Raw genomic sequence first — 26717 nt, 5'->3', positions numbered from 1 at the left:
ACCATGTTGCTGTGGGTCTGGAATCGCATGTAGACCAGACCAGGTAAGGATGACCAATTTCCTTCCCTAAAGGGTATTGGTGAACCAGATGGGTCTTATAACAGTCGACAATAATTTCATGCTCACCATCAGACTTTTAATTACATTTTTAAATGCCAGGAGGCCTCACTTGACATTAATCTGTGAGGAGACCTTCAGGAATATTTGTGGCTCCAGCAGGCACCAGCCCCTACTGAGCCACGAATCAAACTTCGGACGTACACCGGCGAGAATATACCATTTCTTGGTGCATTAGAGGTAGACATTGCGTTTAACAGTCAAGAATCAAGAGCACGACTCCTGATAGTAAAAAAGGGCATGGGCCACGCCTATTCGGGTGTGACTGGCTCAGGAAAATTCAGTTGAACTGGGGTGAGATAAAGCACACAAAAATGACTGAAGACCTCAGGATGTTTCTGAATGACATCCTCTGAAATAAACTGGGTACATTGTGGGGGTTCTACGATTAATTGTTCATAGATCCTCGGGCTACTCCTTGCTTTTTCAAACCAAAGATGCCATAAAAGGCGAAGCGAAGGAGGAGTTGGAGCAGCGGCAAAGGCTAGGAATCATTGAGCCCATTCAGCTTTTACGTTGGGCAGCTCCTGTTCTTAAAAGTGATGGAACTGTGCTATGTGGGGATTACAAACTTTTTTTAAAAATTTAGAGTACCCCAATTATTTTTTTTTTCAATTAAGGGGCAATTTAGCGTGGCCAATCCACCTAACCTAACATCTTTGGGTTGTGGGGGTGAAACCCACGCAGACACAGGGAGAATGTGCAAACTCCACACGGACAGTGACCCAGGGCTGGGATTCGAACCTGGGTCCTCACCACCGCAGTCCCAGTGCTAACTACTGTGCCACATGCCGCCCCTGGGGATTACAGACTTAATCATGTTTCCAAGCTGGGTACTTACCCACTGTCGAGGGTAGAAGATCTGTTTTCAACTCTTGCAGGAGGCAAAACATTTTCAAAACTGGACATGAGCCAGGCCTATCAACAACTCTTGCTGAAGGAAGATTCGAAGCAGTATGTGACGATCAACATGCATAAAGGGTTGTTCATGAATAATTGTTTGGTTTTTGGTATATCCTTTAGTCCGGCGATCTTCCAAAGTACGATGGACAACCTGTTGCAAGGCATTTCTCATGGCAGTCGACTTAGATGACATTTTAATTTCGAGTAAGACTAAGGAGGAACATCTCAGCAACCTGGATCGAGTTTTAAAAAGGTTTTCAGAGGAGGGACTGCGTCTGAAATGGAGCATCGAGCATGGAGTATCTAGACCACTGAATCACTGCTCAAGGCTTATCTCCTGTGGAAGGGAATTTTCCGAATGATTAAGGAAGCTCCGACGGCATGGCGGCGCAGTGTTTAGCACTGCTGCCTCAAGGCACCGAGGACCCAAGTTCGATCCTGGCTCCGGGTCACTGTGTGGAGTTTGCACATTGTAGAGGGTGCCATCTCTGCTACTCCACTACTGGGCCGATATCTGGGGTTTGAGTATCTGTGTGTGTCTCTCTCCAGCTGGCACTGAAACTTCAGAGGCCAGGGGATGCCGCACTGGGACACCTCCACGGAAGAGAGCACTGAATCAAGCCTGCCGTTTATCCCTAACCGGAAGCCTGAGGCTTATATCACACAGATATCCAGACCCCTACCAATGCCCAGGTGATTCTCTCTCTTGCCGGTGGTGCAACACCCACCCGGTTCCTACTTCGCTGGAGTAGCTTTCCCAAGAGAGAGAATAGGACACTGCTGTTTATTACCTAACCAGCAGCCTGTCCTGAGTGAATCGCTCAAGATGACCCTAGATTCTTGAACCCGGAATTAAGGTGAGGAATATTTTAACAATGACTTGGTCAGAGATCGCTAGTGAGAGATTGAAGAATTTAAACGACTCCAATTATCAGCAAATCAAGGTTTATTGCAAAACCCAGGTCAAAATCATCAAACAGAAGAAATTATAATAAAATCTTAAACTCTAACACAAACTAAGTCTATTCAGAAAGTACTATAACGGACACAACGAAAAATCTTATTGTTACACAGTTTTAGCAATGACACAGAACACAAATCAAGTCCCCTTCCCCAGAGCCTCAACCACTATCAAAGTCAAGGGAGTTTCGCAAGCTGCTGCAGGGTACTTACAGTCACAGGCTGCAGAGGTCAAGTCAAAGGTGGAGAGGTCGAGCCAAGAGACCCTCAATCGAAACACAGCCCCTTTTATACCCGTTTTACCAGGCTTTTCCTGTGTTCGGCCAGCCCCTTTTGCATTGAATTGGTAAGGTTTAAAGTTCCCGCTGGTCCCGCCCCCTTTGAGCCGGTCAGAGCTGTCGACTTCCGGGTTTTCCTCCTTTGCGTTGTATCAGTCCAAGTTTAAAGTTCCCGCTGGTCCCGCCCCCTTTGAGCCGGTCACAGCTGTTTGCTTCCGGGTATTCCTCGCAGGTCCGCTCCTTCCAGCCAGGCAGACCTGCCGCGATTTGAATTTGGCGCCGACTCCGCCCCCTCCTCCCAGTGAGTTCCTGCCGGTGGCTTCTGTCAAGATTGGAGTACCTCCCCCAGGTCCGCCTCCAACTTGGTTTTTTCTACCGCTTATCTTCAAGGGGCTTTTCCAGCGCAATATACTGAACCCAGACAGTCTGTTTTTTAGGATAACAAGGTTAAGCTCTCTTGTGAAGATTTTCAGTGTCTTCCAGCTGCTCCGGAGATGGCTGCTATTCTCACCTTGCTATGTTGATGGGGTGTTAATTGGATTCTGCTCTGGTGGAGGCCAGGTCATTTACATCTGCATGGGGCTATGACCATCCCATTGTCCTGCTTGCAGGCAGGCCCCCTGTGTATTCCCGTGCCCCTTTGTCTGTGTGTTAATCTTATCTCGTTGTCTGGCTCCTTCTTCCTTGTAGCTCCTAGGGGGGGGTTTGTAAATACCTATGCCCCTACTCAGCTCAGCGGACCAAGCCTGCTGGGAAATCTGGTTACGTTCTCTTGGCTGAAAAGTCAGTTTACAGTCTCTGGGTTTTATTCTTGGGCAGTCCAAAAAGGGCCGAATTGCCCGAAAACCTTACACATTCTCCCCATGTCTGCGTGGGTTTCACTCCACAACCCAAAGATGTGTAGGGTAGGTGGATTGGCCATGCTAAATTGCCCCTTAATTGGGGAAAAAATGAATTGGGTGTGCTAAATTTATTTTTTTAAAAGGAAGCTCCCGAGCCCAGGAATATGACCAAGCTCCAGTCATTTGTAGATTTGATAAACTATTGAGGAAAGTTCTTGCCAGGGTTGTCTACAGAATTGGCACCACTATACCTACTTCTGTGGAATAAGATGGGGAATCCAATCGTACAGACAGACAGGGTGTGTGGGGATGACCAAGGCAGTGACTCGGGTAGGTTTTCACTAACATTTGTGGTTGTTCTGCTTTTGGAACCTTCATTGAACAAGATTTTTAAATATTCTGCTGAAAGTGGTTTGGTTTCCAGTTTGTACAAGCAGATTCTGTTCAATTGTTTTTTAAAAGTCTTTTTATTCTTCTCATTTTCAACGTTTCGATCAAATAAAACAAATATAATGCCAATTCCAAACGGCCCCCATTCAGTATACAAACCAAATCACCCGTACATTCCAAATAAGAAAGAAAATTAACAATCAATCAATAAACCGTATAATCAAGGGCAACAATACCCCCCCCCAATGTTCGATGGCAACCAATTCTCAAAAGTGCATAATAAACAGTCCCCATGAATTGTAGAGTCCCTCCTTCATCGCCCCTCAGCTCAAACTTCACTTTCTCAAGAGTCAGAAATTTCAGTAGATCCCCGCGCCAAGCCCGAGGCACAGTGCGGAGAAGCGGACCTCGTCGCCGACAAGACCTGCGTCTGGACAATCAGTGAGGCAAAGACTAAAACATCTGTCCCACACTCGCCTGCAGCCCTGGCCGGTCCAACACCCTGAAAATGGCTTCATGGGGCCCTGGTTCCAGATTCACGTGCACTACCTCCGAGATGACACTGAAAACCTCCCTCCAATACCTCTCCAGCTTTGGACAGGACCAAAACATATGTACAGAGTTTGTGGGGCTCCTCCCACATCGCTCACATAGTGGGCAGCACGGTAGCATTGTGGATAGCACAATTGCTTCGCAGCTCCAGGGTCCCAGGTTCGATTCCGGCTTGGGTCACTGTCTGTGCGGAGTCTGCACATCCTCCCCGTGTGTGCGTGGGTTTCCTCCGGGTGCTCCGGTTTCCTCCCACAGTCCAAAGATGTGCAGGTTAGGTGGATTGGCCATGATAAATTGCCCTTAGTGTCCAAAATTGCCCTTAGTGTTGGGTGGGGTTTACTGTGTTATGGGGATAGGGTGGAGGTGTTGACCATGGGTAGGGTGCTCTTTCCAAGAGCCGGTGCAGACTCGATGGGCCGAATGGCCTCCTTCTGCACTGTAAATTCTATGATAATCTATGATACGTCCTCCACTCCCTCAAAGAGTCAGCTCAACCTCGCCCTAGTGAGGTGCGCCCTGTACACAACCTTTAGCTGTATCAGCCCCAATCTCGCGCACAAGGTTACAGCTTTCACCCTCCGACATCCACCTCACATCACAAACCGTCTTCCCTAAGCTCCCCTAAATCTTCCTCCCACTTGGCTTTGATCCCCTCCATGGACACCCCATCCTCTCTCAAAATCCTCCCGTAGTTTGCCGACACCACCCCCTTCCCCATGCCATCACTGCCACTTCCAACAATGACAGGGCCGGCGCTATCAGGAAGCTCTGAACCTCCTTCCTCGCAAAGTCTGGAGCTGCAGGTACCTAAACCTTGCCCCAGTCCACATTTCTCCCCCAACTCTTCAAACCTCGCAAAAAGTCCATCCAGGAACAGGTCTTTTAATACCCTGGAACCCCCTTCGCGCCCCCCACCCCCCCCCCCACTTCCGAAACCTCCCGTCCAGTTTCCATTTAATGTAAATGTGAAAGAGCTGAATTATTTTTGGCAGAATTGAACTCTTTTGCAGAATTTAACAAGTGAAGTCTCGTTGGATCAGTTTATATAAGGATTGATTGTGTCCTCCGAGTGATAGACCTATTAGAATCTTGGTTTTCATCTCTTTCTGCAGTGTTCTGTAATTGTTGAACCATATGATGTAATTAGCACGGGCTGCAATTGTTGAGCCATGTAAAGTACATATGCGAATGGTGCCAGGGAGGCTTGGCCAACCACACCCACTGGCATGCCTCAGACTTGTCGGGTACTGGACAGCCTTCTTTCAATGTCCAGGGTTGTGGGAGTGAGGATGTTGCCATGCCCAAAAGTGGGGGTCTTCGGAGTATTAGATCAGCCAGAACTCTTCATGGGGCCGATGCCCTAGCCTTTGCCTCCCTATTTATCCGTCGGAGAATCCTGCTCGGCTGGCAATCGGCAGCACTACCCAAGGTTGCAGACTGGCTGTGCGATCTGGTGGAATTTCTCAGGCTGGCAAAACTAAAATTTTCCATCCGTGGGAAGGAAGAAGGCTTCCACAGGACGTGGAAGCGGTTCACCAACTTGTTCGTAGCCAGCAACCAGTAGAGTGCGGAGGTCGGGGAGAGAGACACTTGCGAGCCACAGGACAGAGGAAAAGGAAGGAAGGGGGGAGGGGATGCATGACACGCAAAAAGAACGGGAGGGACAATTCCGTAAGGGACCAGCCGGAGGGCAAGCTAACGTCCAAGCCAAACTGTATATAAATGCTTGTACATCTGTGTTTTGCCCGTATTGGTGATTGTAAAATATGTATGCCAATTAAAGGGGTGTTATGGCCACAGTTATAGTGAACATATTTGCTTATGAATGTATGTGTTGGTTTTTTGGTGTGGTTTTGTAATTTCTAAATTGGATATAAAATATAAAAATTCAAAAACCTAAAAAAACCAAATGTACCTCCTTCTGTTTCAGGTGCATTAAACTACAATTCATGGGTGAGGCGGCGCAGTCTGCTGCCTGGGACTGGTTGAAAACCAATCAGATACCTTCAGTCGTTGCAACAAAGGAGTCCAGGTACTGCTGATAGTGAGGGCGTCTCGGAGTGGGGGGAATGAGGCCGGAGGCAAGTCCCGCAAGACGGAGGGGGTGGTCACGGGGTTCAGGGGAGGTCCAGTGGGGCTGGGATTTGTGTTTAGTGCACATCCTGTGAATCTATTTAGTGTGATGGTGGCTGCTGGGTTAGTTGTGTTCTAATTGATTGTATGCATCTCACAGGGTGTCACTGCACTCAATTAAGCAATATGCACAGGCTGAAGTTAGATGAAGTATATCACAACCCCATCATTGGCCTATCAAAATAGGAATATATTTCCTAGTGAGGATAATTCTACTGTGGGATTGAGCTGGAATCTGGTTTGGGGCAGTTTTTGAATTTCGTTCCAGTGCTGGGGACCTGAGTTCGATCCTGGCCCCGGGTCACTGTCTGTGTGGAGTTTGCACATTCTCCCTGTGTCTGCGTGGATTTCACCCCAACACTGATATGTGCAGGTTAGGTGGATTGGCCACGATAAATCGCTCCTTAATTGGGGAAAAAATAATTGGGTACTCTAAATATATATTTTTAAAGCTTTTGAATTTCGTAGCCAGGAAATGCCAAAAGTGAGGCTTTGAAATGCACAGGAGATTTCTCGAGTCACTATGCTTGAGACATGAAAGGAGAAGTTGCTTTGATTTGTGTTCGCTTGCCATTTAAATTCAGTTTTGTGATTCACATTAAACCACATCCTCCCGAAGTGCTTCTTGTCTACCTGCTGATTGATTGAAGAAGACCCAATCAGTAGGCGCTCAGTTTCCAACCCTTGGTTAAGAATATGCGTTCGATACTGGCCATTGTGGAGAATCTCCTCAATGCCAGGCACTCGGACAACTTGCTGCAGTGACTAGTTCTGACCGAGCACTTGGATATTTGCGATAGACGAGGAATTTCTGATGGGCAGGTTAAAGGCTCTTACACCTATATCCTGGAAATCTCTCTGTTTGTGTCACTGTCTCTTGGTGAGCTGATATTTCAGCTTTTCTGTAAAGGATGATGCCCCTCCTTTTTTGTCCTCCCATCATTCGGAGATGGATGCTTAACCAGGAAGTTACAGAGTGCCTGCTGTGTCCTGTGCCTGCATATTCATACCGATATCATCTTGACTGCAGGGAGGGGTGTGCTTTCAGGCTCCAGTAGTAATCCGCTTTCCTGAGCCTGTATTGGTCGCTAATAAAGTTGAAGTCCAAGGAGGCTCCGCCCAGTCAGCCAGTTCAACCTGATTGTTAATGGTGTCTCGACTGTAATGCATGTGTCACTTAAAACATCTCACTTCAATTTTGATCTGCAATAGGAATGCAGTGGCTGTTAAATAGGCATCACCAGCACCCTGAGGTGCGGGAGGATTGTTCCCAAGTCTCCAGGTGAATTCTCTGCTCTTTAATAATTCTGCAGGATCTTCAACCACCTGAATTATGTGGAGCCTCGTGTTTAATCTGTAAATGTCAGACCAGTGCTGTAACACTGGAGTTGGGCTGCTCAGGAAGGCCGTTGTAAGAGTGGCTAATTGCTCTGAAGAAAGGTTGTATTGGACTCAAAACATTAACTCTGTTTCTCTCTCTACAGATGCTGCCAGATATGCTAAGTTTATCCGGCATTTTCTGTTTTTTAATTTAAAGTACCCAATTCTTTTTTTTCCAATTAAGGGGCAATTTAGTGTGGACAATTTGCCTACCCTGCGCATCTCTGGGTTGTGGAGATGAGACCCACGCTGACACAGGGAGAATGCAAACTCCACATGGCTAGTGACCCGGGGCTGGGATCGAACCCAGGTTGTCAGCGCCGTGAGGCACCAGTGCTAACCACTGTGCCGCCCTCCTGTTCTTATTTATGGCTAATTCTTCACCTAGCTCAAGGGCTCCAACTAGCTTTTAGCCCTGGTGTAAAGGAGAATCTCTCACTAAATTCTCTATCTGTTCTATCCGTGTTTAGTGCCACAGATGAAGCCTGGAGGTTGCTGTCTTCCTACCTTGATCGCTACCAGTCTCAAAGTTCCCAGTACCATCGCTGTGTCATTAATAAACTACTGTCACATGGAGTGCCACTTCCTAACTGGCTTATTAACAGCTATAAGGCAAGGGTGACTTTTTTTTCACTTCAAGAAAGATCCAAATGGTAGAAATGCAAATCATTCTCTCTGGTGAGGGAGGGTGTGAATATTATAACCCTGGTCATCGTGTTGAAGCTGTCAAGTTGATGAGGTATAAGAAGTTAAAATATTACTGGGGAAGTGGACTGTGACTTGACAACTTTACATACTGCCGTATTGTCCTGAAATATCTTCCTTCTGGAAGCTGATGCCAAGAAAAAAGGGGACTAGTTATTGATGTGTGGGATTACTTGTGGCAGAGAGAGCTGGGACTTTTAGGGAATCCATCAGTTTTGGTAGCCAGGTTCCTGAACCTGTGAGAATCGCATGGGTGAATATAGTTCTGAAATGCGTAGTCTTATATCATTATGCACTTGGCAGAAAATGGTGATATACCACCAGGTAAGGACTGGATGAGTGTATTGGGGGTGGAGGGGAGTGCTAGACTGAGTGATCTAACACTCTACCTGCAGTAGGACAGCATGAAGAGGGTCGCACTGCACCAGCCCTGGGTCAGAGAGATGCGCTGTTTCTCCAGCAGTGTTGTTGGAAATTGTTAGAATACTCGGGAGGCAATGGAAGAGCAGCTTGTTCACCTCTGTCTGTGTCAGGAACATGCAGACTGATCCGTTTTATCCCTTAACAGAAAGTGGACGTGGCAGGGCTCCTGAGGCTGTACCTGAACTATGACCTTCTGGAGGAAGCAGTGGACCTTGTGCTAGAGTACATTGATGCGTTAATGGGAAAAGGACATCAATATTTTGGCATTGAGGTAAGAATGGACATAGCTACGGTATTGGTCAGTGAGTTCATCCTCGGGGGTCTAGTGTGAACACAGTATTGTAAGGATATGCTTAGATAGAATCCTGGGATTGTATATTCTAGAGGCAAACCCATTGCAACCTTCGGACATGACAGAAGGAGGCCATTTCAGCCCATCATGCCTCTTGTTGACTTTAATCCCACTCCCTCCTCGTTTGCTTGAATTCTCCTTGTGTTTAGTAAATTTGCATTTGAAAATTTTAGTCCGATATTCCATCAGGCATTCAGCAGCTTCTGACCCCCCCCCTCTCCGACCGCACACTAACTGGGCATTATTACCTTTCTCTCTCTCTCTACTCTTTCCCCCACCCCGGGTTAGTGCTAGCAGGTGACTGTGAGAAATCTCTCCATGTTCTTCCAAAGTCAACGTACCATTGGGAGCAGTCAGTTCTACTGGGACATATCATTACGTGACGCTGCGCAGGAGTTGGGGAATCAACTTTAATGTCCTAAAATGTTTGTTTCAGAGGTCGCTGTCAGCCACAGCTCCACCGGTTTGGCTTCCTTACACAGCCATCGACCAGTTACTGCAGGCACTTGGAGAGATGCAGAGCAACATGAATAACGTGAGGGTGAGTGTTAGCAGGATGCCCAGCAGACTTAATAATTGACCTTTCATTTGGAGAGCACAGCCTTTATTGATGACCAGGAAACCTCCCAGTGTACCAATGCAGACAAGTTCTGTTCTCTTCCAACTGTTGTAGCAGGCAATCCCTCAAATCACTTCAATGTGCTGCTCGCCGCTCCTTCCTGATTAGAACTAATTGAAACAAAATGCTGCAGCCTTTCCCCTGCATAAATCCCTAGACTCATTGATAACGTATCTCATGTGAAAGCACTCTGGTATATGAAATGAAAATGAAAATCGCTTATTGTCACTAGTAGGCTTCAAATGAAGTTACTGTGAAAAGCCCCTAGTCGCCACATTCCGGCGCCTGTTCGGGGAGGCTGGTACGGGAATTGAACTGTGCTGCTGGCCTGCATTGGTCTACTTTCAAAGCCAGCAATTTAGCCCTGTGCTAAACAGCCCCTGCGGTTAAACAGCCCCTGCGTAATAGACTTACTGTTATTTCCTCAGTTATGTGACAGACTCCGGAGAAGACTCGCAGATTATCACCAGCAGGTGGATCAAACAACTTCGGACATGAACAGCTACAGGAGGCAGCAGCAGTTTGAAGATGGGGCTAATCTATGAGAGCTGTCTCCAGGGCTGGATGCCATGGGATAATGATTTCTTATGATGCCAATGTGTGAGTGAACCTCGCTGCCTTTCCTACGTGTCCTCGAGTGCCTGTACAGACTCTTAATCAAAGCAAGGATACTCCTTGTATCCACTTCATACACAACATGTTTTTTTATAATGTCCAATTTCTGGATCAAGTTCTGCTTGCTCAGCCAGTCCAGTTTCCACTGCTTCTGTAACTGGGAATGGGAATCACCTGTCAGGGCAGGGTACTAGAGTAGGGCTGTGGTTCCAGGAGGGCTAACAGCGTGACTTTTTTTTTTACTGTATATCAATGCTAAAGATTTGCCTTTTTGAGGCTTTTATTTATTGGAATTTTTTTTTCCAATCAGGTTTAATAAAATAAAGGAATTATAATTGTGTTAATTTATCTCCCAATTTCTCATTGGAGCATTATTCATTGTTTGATCTGGTGCAGCTATGTTGGAAAGTGAGAAAAGAGGCTAATTAATAGTTGCATTGGTGCCCACCCCACCCACCGCTTTTCTGTCAATGTGTTCCGTCATTGAACTCAAAAGAAGCTAACTGGAGATTTTCCACCACAGCAACCCTGTTGAAACCATCCTGGGACAATAGGTATAGATAGTACTTGGGCTGACCCTTTGCTGTCCATCACCACAACCACTTGCTGCATAAAATAATCATTCTTCATATCACCAGCAGTTCTTTTGCCACCTTAAGTTTGTGTCTTTGGTACTTGACCCTTTGTTAGGAAATCGCCCAAAGGAACTTAGACTCCTAAGGTTAACGTACGGGTTCAGTCGGCAGTTAGGATGCAAATGCAATGTTAGCATTCATGTCGAGACGGCGAGAATACAAGACCAGGGATGTACTTCTAAGGCTGTATAAAACTCTGGTCACACCCCATTTGGCGTATTGTGAGCAGTTTTTGACCCCCTGTCTAAGGAAGGATGTGCTGGTCTTATCTACTTAGTCCAGTCCAGACCCTTCATGATTTTAGAGTCATAGAGCTTTATAGCACAGAAAGAGGTCCTTCAGCCCATCGTGTCCACATTGGCTATCAAGCACCTTCATCTCTTGTAATCCCATTTTGCAGCATTTGGTCTATAGCCTTGTACGCTATGGTGTTTCAAATGCTTCTTAAATGTTCTGAGTGTTCCCACCTCTACCAGCCTTTCACACTGTGTTCCAGATTCCCATCACCCTCTGGGTGAAAAAGTTCTTCCTAAAATCCCTTTTCAATCTCCTGCCCCTTACTGCAAGTGCATGCCCTCTGGTTCTTTTGTTTAATAAATTTAGAGGACCTAATTTTTTTTTTTCCAATTAAGGGGCAATTTAGCGTGGACAATTGCCTACCCTGCGCATCTTTGGGTTGTGGGGGTGAAACTCATGCAGACACTGGGAGAATGTGCAAACTCCACAAGGACAGTGACCCCGGGCCAGGATCAAGCCTGGGTCCTCAGTGCCGTATGTAGTAGTGCTAGCCACCGTGCCACCCTCATCACCTCAGTTTTCAGGGTTAAATACTATTCTGCCCATCTGGCCAGCCTGTCTGTATTGTCCTGGAGTCTTGAGACTTTCCTCCTATCTATTTACCACACTGATTTGTGTGTCTTCCACAAACTTACTGTTCATATTCCTGTCTAGATCATTAACATACACTATGAACAGCAAGGACCCAGCATCGATCCCTGCAAGAACACCGCTGGACATAAGCATCCAGTCACAAAAACAACCTTTGACCATCACCTGCCAGTTAGCCAATTTTAGATCCAATTTGCCCTGGATTGCATAGGCTCTTACTACCGTGACCAGTCTCCCATGCGGAAACTTGTCAACAACCTTACTGATCAAATCTCTCTAAGAATAGTTCCAGCGTCGCCTGTCTATCCATGCATGTAAAGTCCCTCATCCCTGGATCCATTTTTGTAAAAGGAGCCAAATCTGGTGCTATATCAAAAGACCTGATGCTCCTGAGAAAGTACAGATAAAGTTCTGGGAGACTTGGTTGCTGAGCTTAATGCAGAACTGTGCCTTAATTGCACCATTACCTTGTGCCCTGTATGCTAACCGTAGCTCTGTTTCCAGCCATGCTGTTATCAATAAGAGCTCAAAAACCTCAAGCCACACTTGAGGTGTTCGTGCCGTTAAGTTTGTCTGAACAGGGGACTATATTCACAACTCCAGCTAAACCTATCACTGTCCCTGCTAGGGAGGCTGAAATATCTCATCAGGAAATGCTAACTGCTTCTTCAGGGTTCTGGTGCTGCCATAGTTTGAAGACACAATAAATGACTAGCTGTGTTTTACTGTGGTGTAGTGTCCAGTCCAATGAAATGAAAAGTGGTTTGCAACAGCTGAGGCTTCACTGAGGAGCTGACTGAGCTCAGCCCTGCTCTGAATCAGAGGAAGGGTGAGGAGAGAGTCTCGGCTATCTGTATTGATGCTTCACGAGCTGCTCTTGGTGCATAAACATTCAGCTCCTCGGCTGTTACATTACTTCAACACTGAAACCACGTAGCTGTACTGTCCCTGGAAATACTAATGAGTTGGAGGATTTCCAGTTGACTGATTCAACATGAACTCTCGGGACAGCAGATATGTACAATAATGTACATGAACACAGAACTCTGTACAGTAGCACTCTGTAATCTCCCCACATTTAAATTTTCTATTCTTCCTCCCAAGTTATATCTTTATCCTTTTGCAGACTCTCCATCATATCTATAACTTACCTCTGATTGGTCATCTGATCCAATATTTCCTCATAAAAGAGCCCAAGTTAATATGTTAAAAGATGCTAAATAAATATGTTAATATTGTTTATCTGTGCACTTAGCCAAGGAGAAAGTTGGCTGCTCCTATTGTGTCAATGCCTCCAGCTCCTCTGTCAACTCCCTTTACAGTTTACATCATGGAGGTGTGGGAGCTAGCAGTCCTCTCTGCTGGACATGAGAAGTCACTGAATCACACCCTGCTCATAGCAGACCATTTCTGTAACATCACACACAAATCTGGAGTCCTCCCTTAAAAAAGCTTTTATTGAACCATCAAAGTAAGTACAGAAGCATCGGCAAGCTGCTTCATTCACTATACATAACAAATTCATTCCAGTAATGCTGTTCAGGTACAAGCTCTCGTTACACTTATTGCAGGCAGGATTAAGATGAGACTTATTTGCTCAGTCAGACAGCTTCGCTTAATCTAGTCTGCTTCAGTTATTCGCTAACAGCAATCTGCTTAGTGTGAGATCAAATGAAAGTTAGACATTGACCCACTGCCACACGGATGCCATGTTACAGCAGTCACTAAGATTGGCAACAACGACAGGTCAGATTTAATTCTGAAAGAGAAATTCAAACATCAATACAGTTGTTTTCGGAGCTGGAAGTGGCTGATTCAAACTGCACTAATGCAGGGAAGCAGTGTGTGGTGGGGTCCTGAGGGCAAGCACATCTTCAGCAATCTCATCCTGAAGAGGTACAGAGACCTCCACTTTGCAGGTTAGTTTATCAGATAGAAGAGAACGAGATAGAGAATGAGAAGGGGATTTACTGTTACATAACGATAGTTTCATGAACAGTATGGGAAAGTTGAGCAGATACAATCTAGTGCACTACAAGACAATAGACTGTGCCTTTGGGCCTCAGGGACATTGCTTTGGAAGGAACGTTTATTTGCTTGCCTGGAGGTCACACCATGTCCGGTTTCAGAACCAGATAAGGTGCAGGCCAGCAGAAGCAGCCAAGAAGCCCAGTAGAAAGAGGTTTACATCGATTCTGATGGTCCTATTGGTCCTGGAGTTGCACAAGTCCCAGTTACAACAGACGAAGCTGATGTCTTTGTCCTCACCGAACTCTGCCTGCACATCCTTGCTCTGACAGTGCTCATCCAACCAGCAGCGGCGCACCAGCTCTCTGGTTGCTGAAAGCAAATTGGAAATACAGTAGCAAATTCCTCAATGGATCAGTGAACAAACAGGGGCATGGATGAGGGAGGGATGCAATGAGCAGACTTACATCGAAGTATGCAACACAGGGCATGGGAAGAAAACCTGAGCTGGGAATCGGGGTGGTTGGGGGTGTGGTCAGAGCGACTAGAAGGGGTGGGGGTCGGAATAGGCAGAGGGGTAGGCACAGCGTCTGGAATCGGAAAAGCTGGGCTCAGCGACCGGAATGGCGGGTGAGGTCTGGGCACAGCGACTGGAATCGGGGGAGCTTTGGGCACAGCGACGAGTCGGGGAGTGGGCTGGGCACAGCGTCCGGAATCGGGGCGTGAGTTGGGGGCACCGATGGGAATCGGGGGAAGGGTTGGGCACAGCGACTGGAATCAGGAGGTTTTGGCAGAGTGACTGGAATAGGGGGAGGATTGGGCACAGCAACTTGAAGCGGGGGAGGATTGGGCACAGCGACTGGAATCGGGGTGTGGGTTGGGTACAGTGACTGGAAGCAGGGGAGGGTTGGGCTCAGCGACTGGAATCGGGGTGTGGGTTGGAAACAGCAACTGGAATGGCGGGGTGAGGTCTGGGCACAGCGACGAATCGGGGAGGGTTGGGCTCAGCGACTGGAATCGGGGGAGGATTGGGCACAGCGACTGGAATCGGGGTGTGGGTTGGGCACAGTGACTGGAAGCGGGAGGGTTGGGCTCAGCGACTGGAATCGGGGTGTGGGTTGTGCACAGCAACTGGAATGGCGGGGTGAGGTCTGGGGACAGCGACGAATCGGGGGAGGATTGGGCTCAGCGACTGGAATCGGGGTGCGGGTTGGGCACAGCCACCGGAATCTGGGCATGGGTTGGGCACAGCGACCGAATCGGGGGAAAGGTTGGCCACAGCGACGAATCGGGAAGGTTTGCACACACCAACTGGAATCGGGAAGTGGGCTGGGCCCAGTGACTGGAATCGGGGAGGGTTGGTCACCGATTGAAATCGGGGGAGGGTTGGGCACAGCGACTGGAATCGGGGAGGGTTGGGCACAGCGACTGGAAACGTGTGAGGGTTGGGCACAGCGACAGGAATCGGGGAATATTCTGGGGACAGCGACTGGAATCGGGGTGTGAGTTGGGCGCACCGACTGAAATCGGGGAGTGGGCTGGGCACAGCGACCGGAATCGGGAAGGTTTGAGCACAGCAACCAGAATCGGGGGAGATTTGGGCACAGCAACCGGAATCGTGGGGGTGGGCAGGGCACAGCAACTGGAATCGGGGAGATTTGGGCACCGGGACTGGAATCGGGGAGTGGGCTGGGCACAGTGACTGGAATCGGGAAGTGGGGCACAGCGACTGAAATAGGGGGAGGTATGGGCACAGCGAAGCATCGGGGAGTGAGCTAGGCACAGCGACTGGAATCAGGAGGTTTTGGCAGAGCGACTGGAAGCAGGGGAGGGTTGGGCACAGCAACTAATGGTGGGTGAGGTCTGGGCACAGCGAATCGGGGCAGGGTTGGGCACAGTGACTGGAATCGGGGGAGGGTTGGGCACCGACTGGAATCGGATGAGGGTTGGGCACAGCGACGAATCGGGGAATAGGCTGGGGACAGCGACTGGAATCGGGTGAGTTGGGCACAGCGACTGAAATCGGGGAGTGGGCTGGGCACAGCGACCGGAATCGTGAAGGTTTGGGCACAGCAACCGGAATCGTGGGGGTGGGCAGGGCACAGCAACTGGAATCGGGGGAGATTTGGGCACAGCGACTGAAATCGGGGAGTGGGCTGGGCACAGTGACTGGAATCAGGAGGTTTTGGCAGAGCGACTGGAAGCAGGGGAGGTTTGGGCACAGCGACGAATCGGGGGAGGGTTGGGCACAGCGAATGGATTGGGGGGGGGGTGCACAGTGGTCGGAATTGTGAGAGTGGGTTGGGGACGGCGACAGAAATTGTGGGAGAGCTGGGCACAGCGACCGGAATCGAGAGAAGGGTTGGGCACAGCGACCGGAATCAGGGGAGGGTTGGGCGCAGCAACCGGAATCGTGGGGGTGGCCTGGGCACAGCAACTGGAATCGGAGTGGGCCGGGAACAGCGACTGGAATCGGGGAGTGGGCTGGGTACAGCGACGAATCGGGAGGTTTGGGCACAGCGACTGGAATTGTGGGGGTGGGCTGGGCACAGCAACCGGAATTGTGGGGGTGGGCTGGGTGCAGCAACTGGAATGGCGGGTGAGGTCTGGGCACAGCGACGAATCGGGGGAGGGATGGGAACAGCGACTGGAATTGGGGAGTGAGCTGAGCACCGACTGGAGTCGGGGGAAGGTTGGGCACAGTGACTGGAATCGGGGAAGGTTTGGGCACAGTGACTGGAATCGGGGAAGGTTTGGGCACAGCGACCTGAATCGGGGAGTGGGCTGGGCACAGCGACCTGAATCGGGGAGTGGGCTGGGCACAGCAACTCTGATCGAGGAGTGAGCTGAGCACAGCGACTGGAATCGGGGGAGAGCTGGGCACAGCAATTGGAATCGGGAGGTTTGGGCACAGCGACCGGAATAGGGGGGGGGATGCGGCCACAGTGGCCGGAATTGTGTGGTGGGTTGGGCACAGCGACTGGAATTGCGGGAGATTTGGGCACCGCGACTGGATTCGGGGGAGGGCTGGGCACCGCGACTGGATTCGGGGGAGGGCTGGGCACCGCAACTGGAATCGGGGGAAATTTGGGCACAGCAGCCGGAATCGTGGGGGTGGGCTGGACACAGCAACTGGAATGGCGGGTGAGGTCTGGGCACAGCGACGAATCGGGGGAGGGTTGGGCACAGTGACTGGAATAGGGGGGGCACAGTGGCTGCAAATGTGGGGCTGGGTTGGGACAGCGACAGGACTCGTGGGGTGGGCTGGGCACAGCGACCGGAATCGGGGTGTGGGCTGGGGACAGCGACTGGAATCGGGTTGTTTGGGCACAGCGACTAGAATCGGGTAGTGGGCTGGGCACAGCGACTGGAATGGCGGGTGAAGTCTGGGCACAGATGAATCGGGGGAGGGTTGAGCACAGAGGCCGGAATTGGGGTGGGCTGGGCACAACGACCGGAATCGGGATGAGGTTGGGCACAGCGACTGGAATCGTGGGAAGGGTTGGGCACAGCGACTGGAATTGGGAGGTTTGGGCACAATGACTGGAATCGGGGGAGGTTTGGGCACAGCGACTGAAATCGGGGAGTGGGCTGGGCACAGTGACTGAAATCGGGGAGTGGGCTGGGCACAGCGACTGGTACCGGGAAGGTTTGAGCACAGCAACCAGAATCGGGGGAGATTTGGGCACAGCGACAGGAATCTGGGAATAGGCTGGGGACAGCGACTGGAATCGGGGAATGAGTTGGGCACAGCGACTGAAATCTGGGAGTGGGCAGGGCACAGCAACCAGAATCGGGGGTGATTTGGGCACAGCAACTGGATTCGGGGGAGGTTTGGGCACAGCGACTGAAATCGGGGAGTGGGCTGGGCACAGTGACTGGAATCGGGGAGTGGGGCACAGCGACTGCAGTAGGGGGAGATATGGGCACAGCAATGCATCGGGGAGTGGGCTAGGCACAGCGACAGTAATCAGGAGGTTTTGGCAGAGCGACTGGAAGCAGGTGAGGTCTGGGCACAGCGACGAATCGGGGGAGGGTTGGGCACAGCGAATGGATTGGGGGGGGCACAGTGGTCGGAATTGTGAGAGTGGGTTGTGGACGGCGACAGGAATTGTGGGAGAGCTGGGCACAGCGACCGGAATCGGGGTGTGGGTTGGGCACAGCGACTGGAATCAGTGTGTTGGCTGGGGACAGCGACTGGAATCAGGGGTTGTTTGGGCACAGTGACGAGAATCGGGTAGTGGGCTGGGCACAGCGACTGGAATGGCGGGTGAAGTCTGGGCACAGCGACTGGAATCGTGGGAAGGGTTGGGCACAGCGACTGGAATCGGGGAGTGTGTTGGGCACAGCGACCGGAATCAGGGGAGTGTTGGGCACAGCGGCCGGAATCGTGGGGGGTGGGCTGGGCACAGCAACTGGAATGGCGTCCGAGGTTTGGGCACAGCGACGAATCGGGGGAGGGTTGGGCTCAGCGACTTGAATAGGGGGTGGTGCACAGTGGCCGGAAATGTGGGGCTGGGTTGGGGACAGCGACAGGACTCGTGGGGGTGTGCTGGGCACAGCGACTAGAATCGGGTAGTGGGCTGGGCACAGCGACTGGAATGGCGGGTGAAGTTTGGGCACAGCGACGAATCGGGGGAGGGTTGGGCACAGCGACTGGAATACGTGGGGGGGGCGGGCACAGTTGCCGGAATTGGGGTGGGCTGGGCGCAGGGACCAGAATCGGGGTGGGGGTTGGGTACAGCGACTGGAATCTGGGTAAGGGTTGGGCACCGACTGGAATCGCGGAGGTTTGGGCACAGTGACTGGAGTTGGGGTAGGTTTGGGCACAGCGACTGGAATCGGGGGGTGAGTTGGGCACAGCGACTGAAATCGGGGAATGGGCTGGGCACAGCGACTGCAATAGGGGGAAGTTTGGGCACAGCGACTGGAATCGGGGTGGGGGTTGGGCACAGCGACTGGAATCGGGGAGTGGGCTGGGCACAGCGACTGGAATCGGAGTGGGCTGGGCACAGCGACTGGAATCGGGGTGGGGGTTGGGCACAGCGACTGGAATCGGGGAGGTTTGCGCACAGCGACTGCAATAGGGGTAGGTTTGGGCACAGCGATTTGAATCGGCGAGTGGGCTGGCAAAGCGACTGGAATCGGGGAGGTTTGCGCACAGCGACTGCAATAGGGGGAGGTTTGGGCACAGCGACTGGAATCGGGGTGGGGGTTGGGCACAGCAACTGGAATTGGGGAGGTTTGCGCACAGCGACTGCAATAGGGGTAGGTTTGGGCACAGCGACTTGAAACGGAGAGTGGGCTGGGCACAGCGACTGGAATCGGAGTGGGCTGGGCACAGCGACTGGAATCGGGGAGCTTTGGGCACAGCAACTAGAATCGGGGCAGTTTGGGCACAGCGACTGGAATCGGGGGAGCTTTGGGCACAGCGACTGGAATCGGGGGGTGAGTTGGGCACAGCGACTGAAATCGGGGAGTGGGCTGGACACAGTGACCAGAATCGGGAAGGTTTGAGCACAGCGACCGGAATCGGGGGCGATTTGGGCACAGCAACCGGAATCGTGTGGGTGGGCAGGGCACAGCCACTGGAATCGGGGGAGGTTTGGGCACAGCGACTGGAATCGGGGGAGGTTTGGGCACAGAGACTGGAATCGGGGGAAGGGTTGGGCACAGCGACTGGAATCGGGGGACGTTTGGGCACAGCGACTGGAATCGGGAAGGGCTGGGCCAAGAGACTAGAATCGGGGAGAGCTGGGCACAGCGACTGAAATCAGGGAGTGAGCTGGGCACAGCGACTGGAATCGGGGTGTGGGCTGGGCACCGACTGGAATTGGGGAGTGGGCTGGGCACAGCGACTGGAATCGGGGGAGGTTTGGGCACAGCGACTGGAATTGGGGAGGTTTGGGCACAGCAACTGGAATCGGCGGATGGGTTGGGCACAGCAACTGGAATCGGGGAGTGAGCTGGGCACAGCGACTGGAATCGGGGAGGTTTGGGCACAGCGAACGGAATCGGGGAGGTTTGGGCACAGTGACTGGAATCGGGGGAAGGGTTGGGCACAGCGACTGGAATCGGGGAGAGCGCTGGGCACAGCGACTGGAATCGGGGAGGGCGCTGGTCACAGAGTCTGGAATCGGAGTGAGGTGGGCACAGCGACTGGAATCGGGGGAAGGCTGGGCATTGCGGCCAGAAATGGGAGAACTGGGTTCAGGAAAGAGTGGGTCGGAGTAACGGGCTTGGTTTTTTGAGCACAAAACTGTTATTCTCCTGTGGAAAATTAGTGATGCCAAAGGGAGGATCAAGATCAGGATACTGGGACTGAGCTTTGTTATTACAGGCCATGGATTCCAGAGGCCCCACATCCTAAACACAAAACCTGTAGCTTTGCTGCAAAACAATACAGAATAGCTTGTGGAACATCAAGCAGATTGAATTCAAGAGTGGCAGGACCGACCTGCTCCAACTTACTGAATTAATCCCATTTGAAGATTTCAAAAATACAAAATACAATGCTTTCTATGACCTCAGCAAAACGTTTCATCAAGCACAAGGCAGAGAACATCAAACAACAGATGTGATAAAACCCAGAAATACATACCTATTATGGTAACATTAATGCAGACGTTATACTCAATTGGACAGCCTGTCCGAATGCATGTCTCATCATTATCAGTATTGCACTGAAAGCAGGAAAGAGCAGAACCTGGGCCGGGGGGGGGGGGAAGAGAGAGAATCAGTTAACATCAGACCAGAGTGTCAGCTCAACAGGACCAAACCAGAGGACAGATTCACTGTGAGAATGGGACTGACCCACACTGCAACAGATTCACTGTGTGAACGGGACTGACCCACACTGCAACAGATTCACTGTGTGAACGGGACTGACCCACACTGCAACAGATTCACTGTGTGAACGGGACTGACCCACACTGCAACAGATTCACTGTGTGAACGGGACTGACCCACACAGCAACAGATTCACTGTGTGAATGGGACTGACCCACACTGCAACAGATCCATTGTGTGAACGAGACTGACCCACACAGCAACAGATTCACTGTGTGAATGGGACTGACCCACACTGCAACACATCCATTGTGTGAACGAGACTGACCCACACTGCAACAGATTCACTGTGTGAATGGGACTGACCCACACTGCAACAGATTCGCTATGTGAGAACGGGACTGACCCACACTGCAACAGATTCACTGTGTGAACGGGACTGACCCACACTGCAACAGATTCACTGTGTGAACGAGACTGACCCACACTGCAACAGATTCACTGTGTGAACGGTACTGACCCACACTGCAACAGATTCACTGTGTGTGTGAATGGGACTGACCCACACTGCAACAGATTCACTGTGTGAACGGGACTGACCCACACTGCAACAGATTCACTGTGTGAACGGGACAGACCCACACTGCAACAGATTCACGGTGTGAACGGGACGGACCCACACTGCAACAGATTCACTGTGTGAACGGGACTGACCCACACTGCAACAGCTTCACGGTGTGAACGGGACGGACCCACACTGCAACAGATTCACTGAGTGTGTGAATGGGACTGACCCACTCTGCAACAGATTCACTGTGTGTGTGAATGGGACTGACCCACACTGCAACAGATTCACTGAGTGTGTGAACGGGACGGACCCACACTGCAACAGATTCACTGAGTGTGTGAATGGGACTGACCCACACTGCAACAGATTCACTGAGTGTGTGAATGGGACTGACCCACACTGCAACAGATTCACTGTGTGAATGGGACCGTCCCACACTGCAACAGATTCACTGTGGGAACGGGACTGACCCACACTGCAACAGATTCACTGTGTGAACGGGACTGACCAACACTGCAACAGATTCACTGTGTGTGTGAACGGGACTGACCCACACTGCAACAGATTCACTGTGTGAATGGGACTGTCCCACACTGCAACAGATTCACTGTGGGAACGGGACTGACCCACACTGCAACAGATTCACTGTGTGAACGAGACTGACCCACACTGCAACAGATTCACTGTGTGAATGGGACTGACCCACACTGCAACAGATTCACTGTGTGTGTGAACGGGACTGACCCACACTGCAACAGATTCACTGTGTGAACGGGACTGACCCACACTGCAACAGATTCACTGTGTGAACGAGACTGACCCACACTGCAACAGATTCACTGTGTGAATGGGACTGACCCACACTGCAACAGATTCACTGTGTGTGTGAACGGGACTGACCCACACTGCAACAGATTCACGGTGTGAATGGGACTGACCCACTCTGCAACAGATTCACTGTGTGTGTCAACGAGACTGACCCACACAGCAACAGATTCACTGTGTGTGTGAACGGGACTGACCCACACTGCAACAGATTCACTGTGTGTGTGAACGGGACTGACCCACACTGCAACAGATTCACTGTGTGTGTGAACGGGACTGACCCACACTGCAACAGATTCACTGTGTGAACGGGACTGACCCACACAGCAACAGATTCACTGTGTGAACGGGACTGACCCACACTGCAACAGATTCACTGTGTGAACGGGACTGACCCACACTGCAACAGATTCACTGTGTGTGTGAACGGGACTGACCCACACAGCAACAGATTCACTGTGTGAACGGGACTGACCCACACTGCAACAGATTCAGTGTGTGAACGGGACTGACCCACACTGCAACAGATTCACTGTGTGAACGGGACTGACCCACACTGCAACAGATTCACTGTGTGAACGGGACTGACCCACACAGCAACAGATTCACTGTGTGAACGGGACTGACCCACACTGCAACAGATTCACTGTATGAATGGGACTGACCCACACTGCAACAGATTCACTGTGTGTGAACGGGACTGACCCACACTGCAACAGATTCACTGGGCGAAATTCTCCGTTATCGGCGCAAAGTCATACACGCCGCACGGCGTGACGGCTCATTAAGTACGCGCTCCTCCCCCCACCCGACCAGAACACCCGACCGGATGGCTGCCCGCCGCTCAGCCCCGAGGTTCCAGTCTCCTGACATTGAGGCGCTCCTGGACGCAGTGGAGCAGAGGAGTGAGGAGCTGTATCCCGGGCACGGTCGCAGAGATGCCCCACGCCACAGCCGGCGTCTGTGGAGGGAGGTGGCAGAGACCGTCACCGCTGTGGCCCTGACACCACGGACAGGCACCCAGTGCCACAAGAAGGTGAACGACCGCGTCAGAGCAGCCAGGGTGAGCCTCCCCCCCCCCCTGCCTGATATCCATATCCCCCATCCCCTATATCCCCCTCCCCCATATCCCTCCTCCCCCATATCCCCCCTCCCCATATCCCCCTCCCCCATATCCTACCATATCTCACCTTCCCCCATATCCCCCCTCCCCCATATCTCCTCTCCCCCATATCCCCCTCCCCCATATCCCCCTCCCCATATCCGCCCTCCCCCATATTCCCCCATTCCCCCAAGTGAATCCAGCCCTAACCTTAACCTCTGCAATACACGCGCAACCGATGGCGTGCATTCATATACCTGTCTAACACAGTTGCCTTTTACCCCTGCCACCACCACCCCCCCCCCCCCCCCACAGGAGAAACGCGCACACAACACCAGGGAGCATGTGAGGACTGGAGGAGGCCTCGCTGATGAGAGGCCACTGACCGAACACGAGGAAAGGGCCCTGGAACTGGCTGGCGGACCTGAGGACCGGGAGGTTGCTGATGCAGAGGTCGGGGGCCCACCAGCAAGTGAGCCACCGACAGCCCGTCCCCATATCCCCCTCCCCCATATCCCCCTCCCCCATATCCCCCCTCCCCTATATCCCCCTCCCCCATATCACCTGATCACTGCCTGCGTGTCTAACCATGCATGCTTCATTGTGTATCGCAGGAGCAAACGTCAAGGCACCCATCCCCGCAGATGCAGACCGCCCACATGGTGCCCCGCGGAGACCACGGGGGACGGAGAGACCCGGACCCTCTGGCATGCGACGCCCGCAGGATGCCCCTTGGAGACCACTGGAGATGGAGAGACCCGGAACCTCTTGCATGCGACGCCCGCAGGATGCCCCTCGGAGACCACGGGGGACGGAGAGACCCGGACCCTCTGGCATGCGACGCCCGCTGGATGCCCCTTGGAGACCACTGGAGATGGAGAGACCCGGACCCTCTGGCATGCGATGCCCGCAGGATGCCCCTTGGAGACCACTGGAGATGGAGAGACCCGGACCCTCTGGCATGCGACGCCCGCAGGATGCCCCTCGGAGACCACGGGGGACGGAGAGACCCGGACCCTCTGGCGTGCGACACCCGCAGGATGCCTCTTGGAGACCACTGGAGATGGAGAGACCCGGACCCTCTGGCATTCGACGCCCGCAGGATGCCCCTTGGAGACCACTGGAGATGGAGAGACCTGGAGCAACAGGGAGACGACGCCCCCGTCTCATGCGGGTGCGATGACGCCGGCGTGTGCCACCCAGCGACGAGAGGGGCAGCCACAGGCCCCCGTCACAACTGAGCCACGATACCACTACCCAGGACACCACTACCCAGGACACCCCTACCCAGGACACCACTACCCAGGAAACTGAAATACAGGACAGTGACACAGATTGGATGGGTGGAGACGAACTGCCACCCCAAAGTGCCATGGACTCAGAGTGGGACGATGCGCACGACACAACGCCACTGCTGTCACCAACACCCTCCACCATCGCAGAGACGCTCACCTCGGTTGGGCACTATAGTGATGAGGCGTCTGGTACACTCACTGGTACGCACAACACAGCCGTCCCGGTACAGCAGGTGGAGGTAGGAGCAGCAGAGGGGCCGGGCGGTCGGAGGGCAGCCCAGCCCAAGCGAACATCTGCCGCCCAGATGGATCCCGGGTTCCTGGAGTTACCACACCCACCCATAGATCCGATGCAACCACCGAACCGGAGACGAGCGAAGAGGGTGACGGCCGGCTTGTGGCGGCTGCAGTCGCAGGTGGAGGAGTCCACCCGCGCCAGGAGCTGGGAGTGGTGCCGGTCATGGGTGCCAGCCAGGCCGACACCGCACGGGTGGCGTCCGCGGTGGAGGCAATGGGTGCGACGGTGTCAGACATGGGGAACGGTTTGCGAGGCCTGGGGCTTTCCGTGCAGGCGGCGTCTGTGGCCCAGGACATGGCTGCCCTCTCACAGGAGGCCATGAGCCAGCGCCAGCGGCAGATGGCAGAGGCGCTCAACGCCATGGCCCAGTCTCAGCAGGCCATGGCCCAGTCTCAGCAGGCCATGGCCCAGTCTCAACAGTCCAGAGCCCAGTCTCTGCAGGCCATGGCCCAGTCTCTGCAGGCCATGGCCCAGTCTCAGCAGGCCATGGCCCAGTCTCAGCAGGCCAATGCTGAGGGTATCGGCGCCATTGCCCATGTGCGAGCCGGCGTCGCACAGTCACAGACAGGGTTTGCCAATCCCCTGAGCTCCATGGCTGCAAACCTGCAGACCCCTGTCGATACCAGCACGGGCCTCAAGGACTGGCAGTGCCAGATGTCGAGGGGGCGTCGGATGGCCAGTCCGTTCGCATCCCCCACCTACGTAGAGGCCTGGGGGTCATCGGGCACCCCGAGGGAGGAGGAGGTGCTGTGGTCCTTCCCGGGTCCCCCTGTAGGGGAGGTCCCAGAACACCGCGACACCTCGCGACTCCCCCCCCCCCCCCCCCTTCCGTCCCAGGTGCATCGGGTGGGCAACGGGCAGGACAGGCTGGCAGCTCGCCATCCCAGTCACCCGGGCCGCAGCCTGGCCCATCTAGGCCAGGACGCCCCAGGAAACGGCCGCCAAAGGGATCCCGTGTCAGAGGGCAGGAATCACTGGAGTCCACCTCCAGTTCTGCTGTACCGTCTGGGGAACCACGTAGATGTAGTCATAGGGTTCGTAAGGCCAAACAATTAGACACTGAGTAAGTTGGCACGGGTGCAGGGCACAGATGAGTTTTAGGAGCTAGGGCACGTGCATGAACTCCTTTCGTTATTAAAGTCAATATGACACCGACAGAAGCTGCCTTTGTGCTCTGTCCAAAGCGTGCGGGGCGTGTCATGTACGCTGAGCGCAAGTGTGTGTGTGAGGGGTGGTCTTACCTCAGCCCCAGGTGAGTCTGCCCCCTTCCCCCTGGGCCGCCATCAACATCCCCCCGGGCAGAGGACGGGACCGTGCGCTGCAGTGTCACAGCCGCATGCAGGGATGGTCCGGGTGGATGGTGGTACTGTGGTCATGGGTCAGACATAGTCCAACGATGTGGAGCCAGGAGCTCATCGCAGGGCGGGTTGTCATCATCCTCCATGGCCAGCAATAGACACGCGTCCACCGGCAACTGTGTGAGCCCGGCCGTTGTGCCACAGGTGGATTGGCAATGGGGGGTGGTGTGCATACGGGTGGGGTGGGTGGGGTGAGGGTGCTGGGTGGGTGGATGGGTGGGGGGTGTGGGTGGTCGGCTGTTGCCATGGTGTGCGGCTGTGGACATACTACCCGATTCCCACGCCCATCTAGTCAGTGAAGCGGGCGGCTATCAGCCTGTCCCGTGCCCGCTGGCCCAGCCGGTAACGGTGGACAGCCACCCGCCCGTGTCTAGCCCGTCTGCCCTGACCATTGCCCCCATCCCCCTCATCTGGGAGGACTGCGCCTCTTCCTGCTGCTCCTCCACCCTGCCCTCCTCTGCCTGCGGCACATCGCCCCTCTGCTGGGCTATATTGTGCAGGACGCAGCACACCACAATGATGCGGCCGACCCTATCTGACCGCTACTGGAGGGCGCCCCCAGAGAGGTCCAGGCACCTGAAACGCATCTTCAGCACGCCAAAGCACCTCTCTATCACTCCCATTGTCGCTACATGAGCATCATTGTAGCGGTTCTCCGCCTCATTGCGTGGCCTCCGTATAGGCGTCATCAGCCACGATCGCAATGGGTAGCCCGTCGCCCA

The 26717-nt window shown here is 52.8% G+C and overlaps 2 protein-coding genes across 2 annotated transcripts in view; one reads left to right on the top strand and one right to left on the bottom strand.

Moving 5' to 3' along the window:
* Positions 1–10613, top strand: part of nup160 (nucleoporin 160) — a 125077-nt gene extending 114464 nt beyond the window's left edge. Inside the window, exons 32-36 of the mRNA XM_072518792.1 lie at positions 5973–6074; positions 8026–8167; positions 8829–8954; positions 9472–9576; positions 10083–10613. Coding sequence (XP_072374893.1) covers positions 5973–6074; positions 8026–8167; positions 8829–8954; positions 9472–9576; positions 10083–10199 — 592 coding nt within the window. The 3' untranslated portion in view covers positions 10200–10613. The remainder of the gene's footprint in view (positions 1–5972; positions 6075–8025; positions 8168–8828; positions 8955–9471; positions 9577–10082) is intronic.
* A 2617-nt stretch (positions 10614–13230) lies between these two features.
* Positions 13231–26717, bottom strand: part of LOC140430953 (CD59 glycoprotein-like) — a 138115-nt gene continuing 124628 nt past the window's right edge. The window contains exons 4-5 of the mRNA XM_072518791.1: positions 20362–20466; positions 13231–14132 (exon numbers count right to left, since the gene is read on the bottom strand). Coding sequence (XP_072374892.1) covers positions 13918–14132; positions 20362–20466 — 320 coding nt within the window. The 3' untranslated portion in view covers positions 13231–13917. The remainder of the gene's footprint in view (positions 14133–20361; positions 20467–26717) is intronic.

Source organism: Scyliorhinus torazame, chromosome 10, assembly GCF_047496885.1.
Source record: "Scyliorhinus torazame isolate Kashiwa2021f chromosome 10, sScyTor2.1, whole genome shotgun sequence".
Taxonomy (NCBI): Eukaryota; Metazoa; Chordata; class Chondrichthyes; order Carcharhiniformes; family Scyliorhinidae; genus Scyliorhinus; species Scyliorhinus torazame.
The sequence above is the reverse complement of the archived record's forward strand: the minus strand, read 5'-3'. Positions and strand labels throughout refer to the sequence as shown.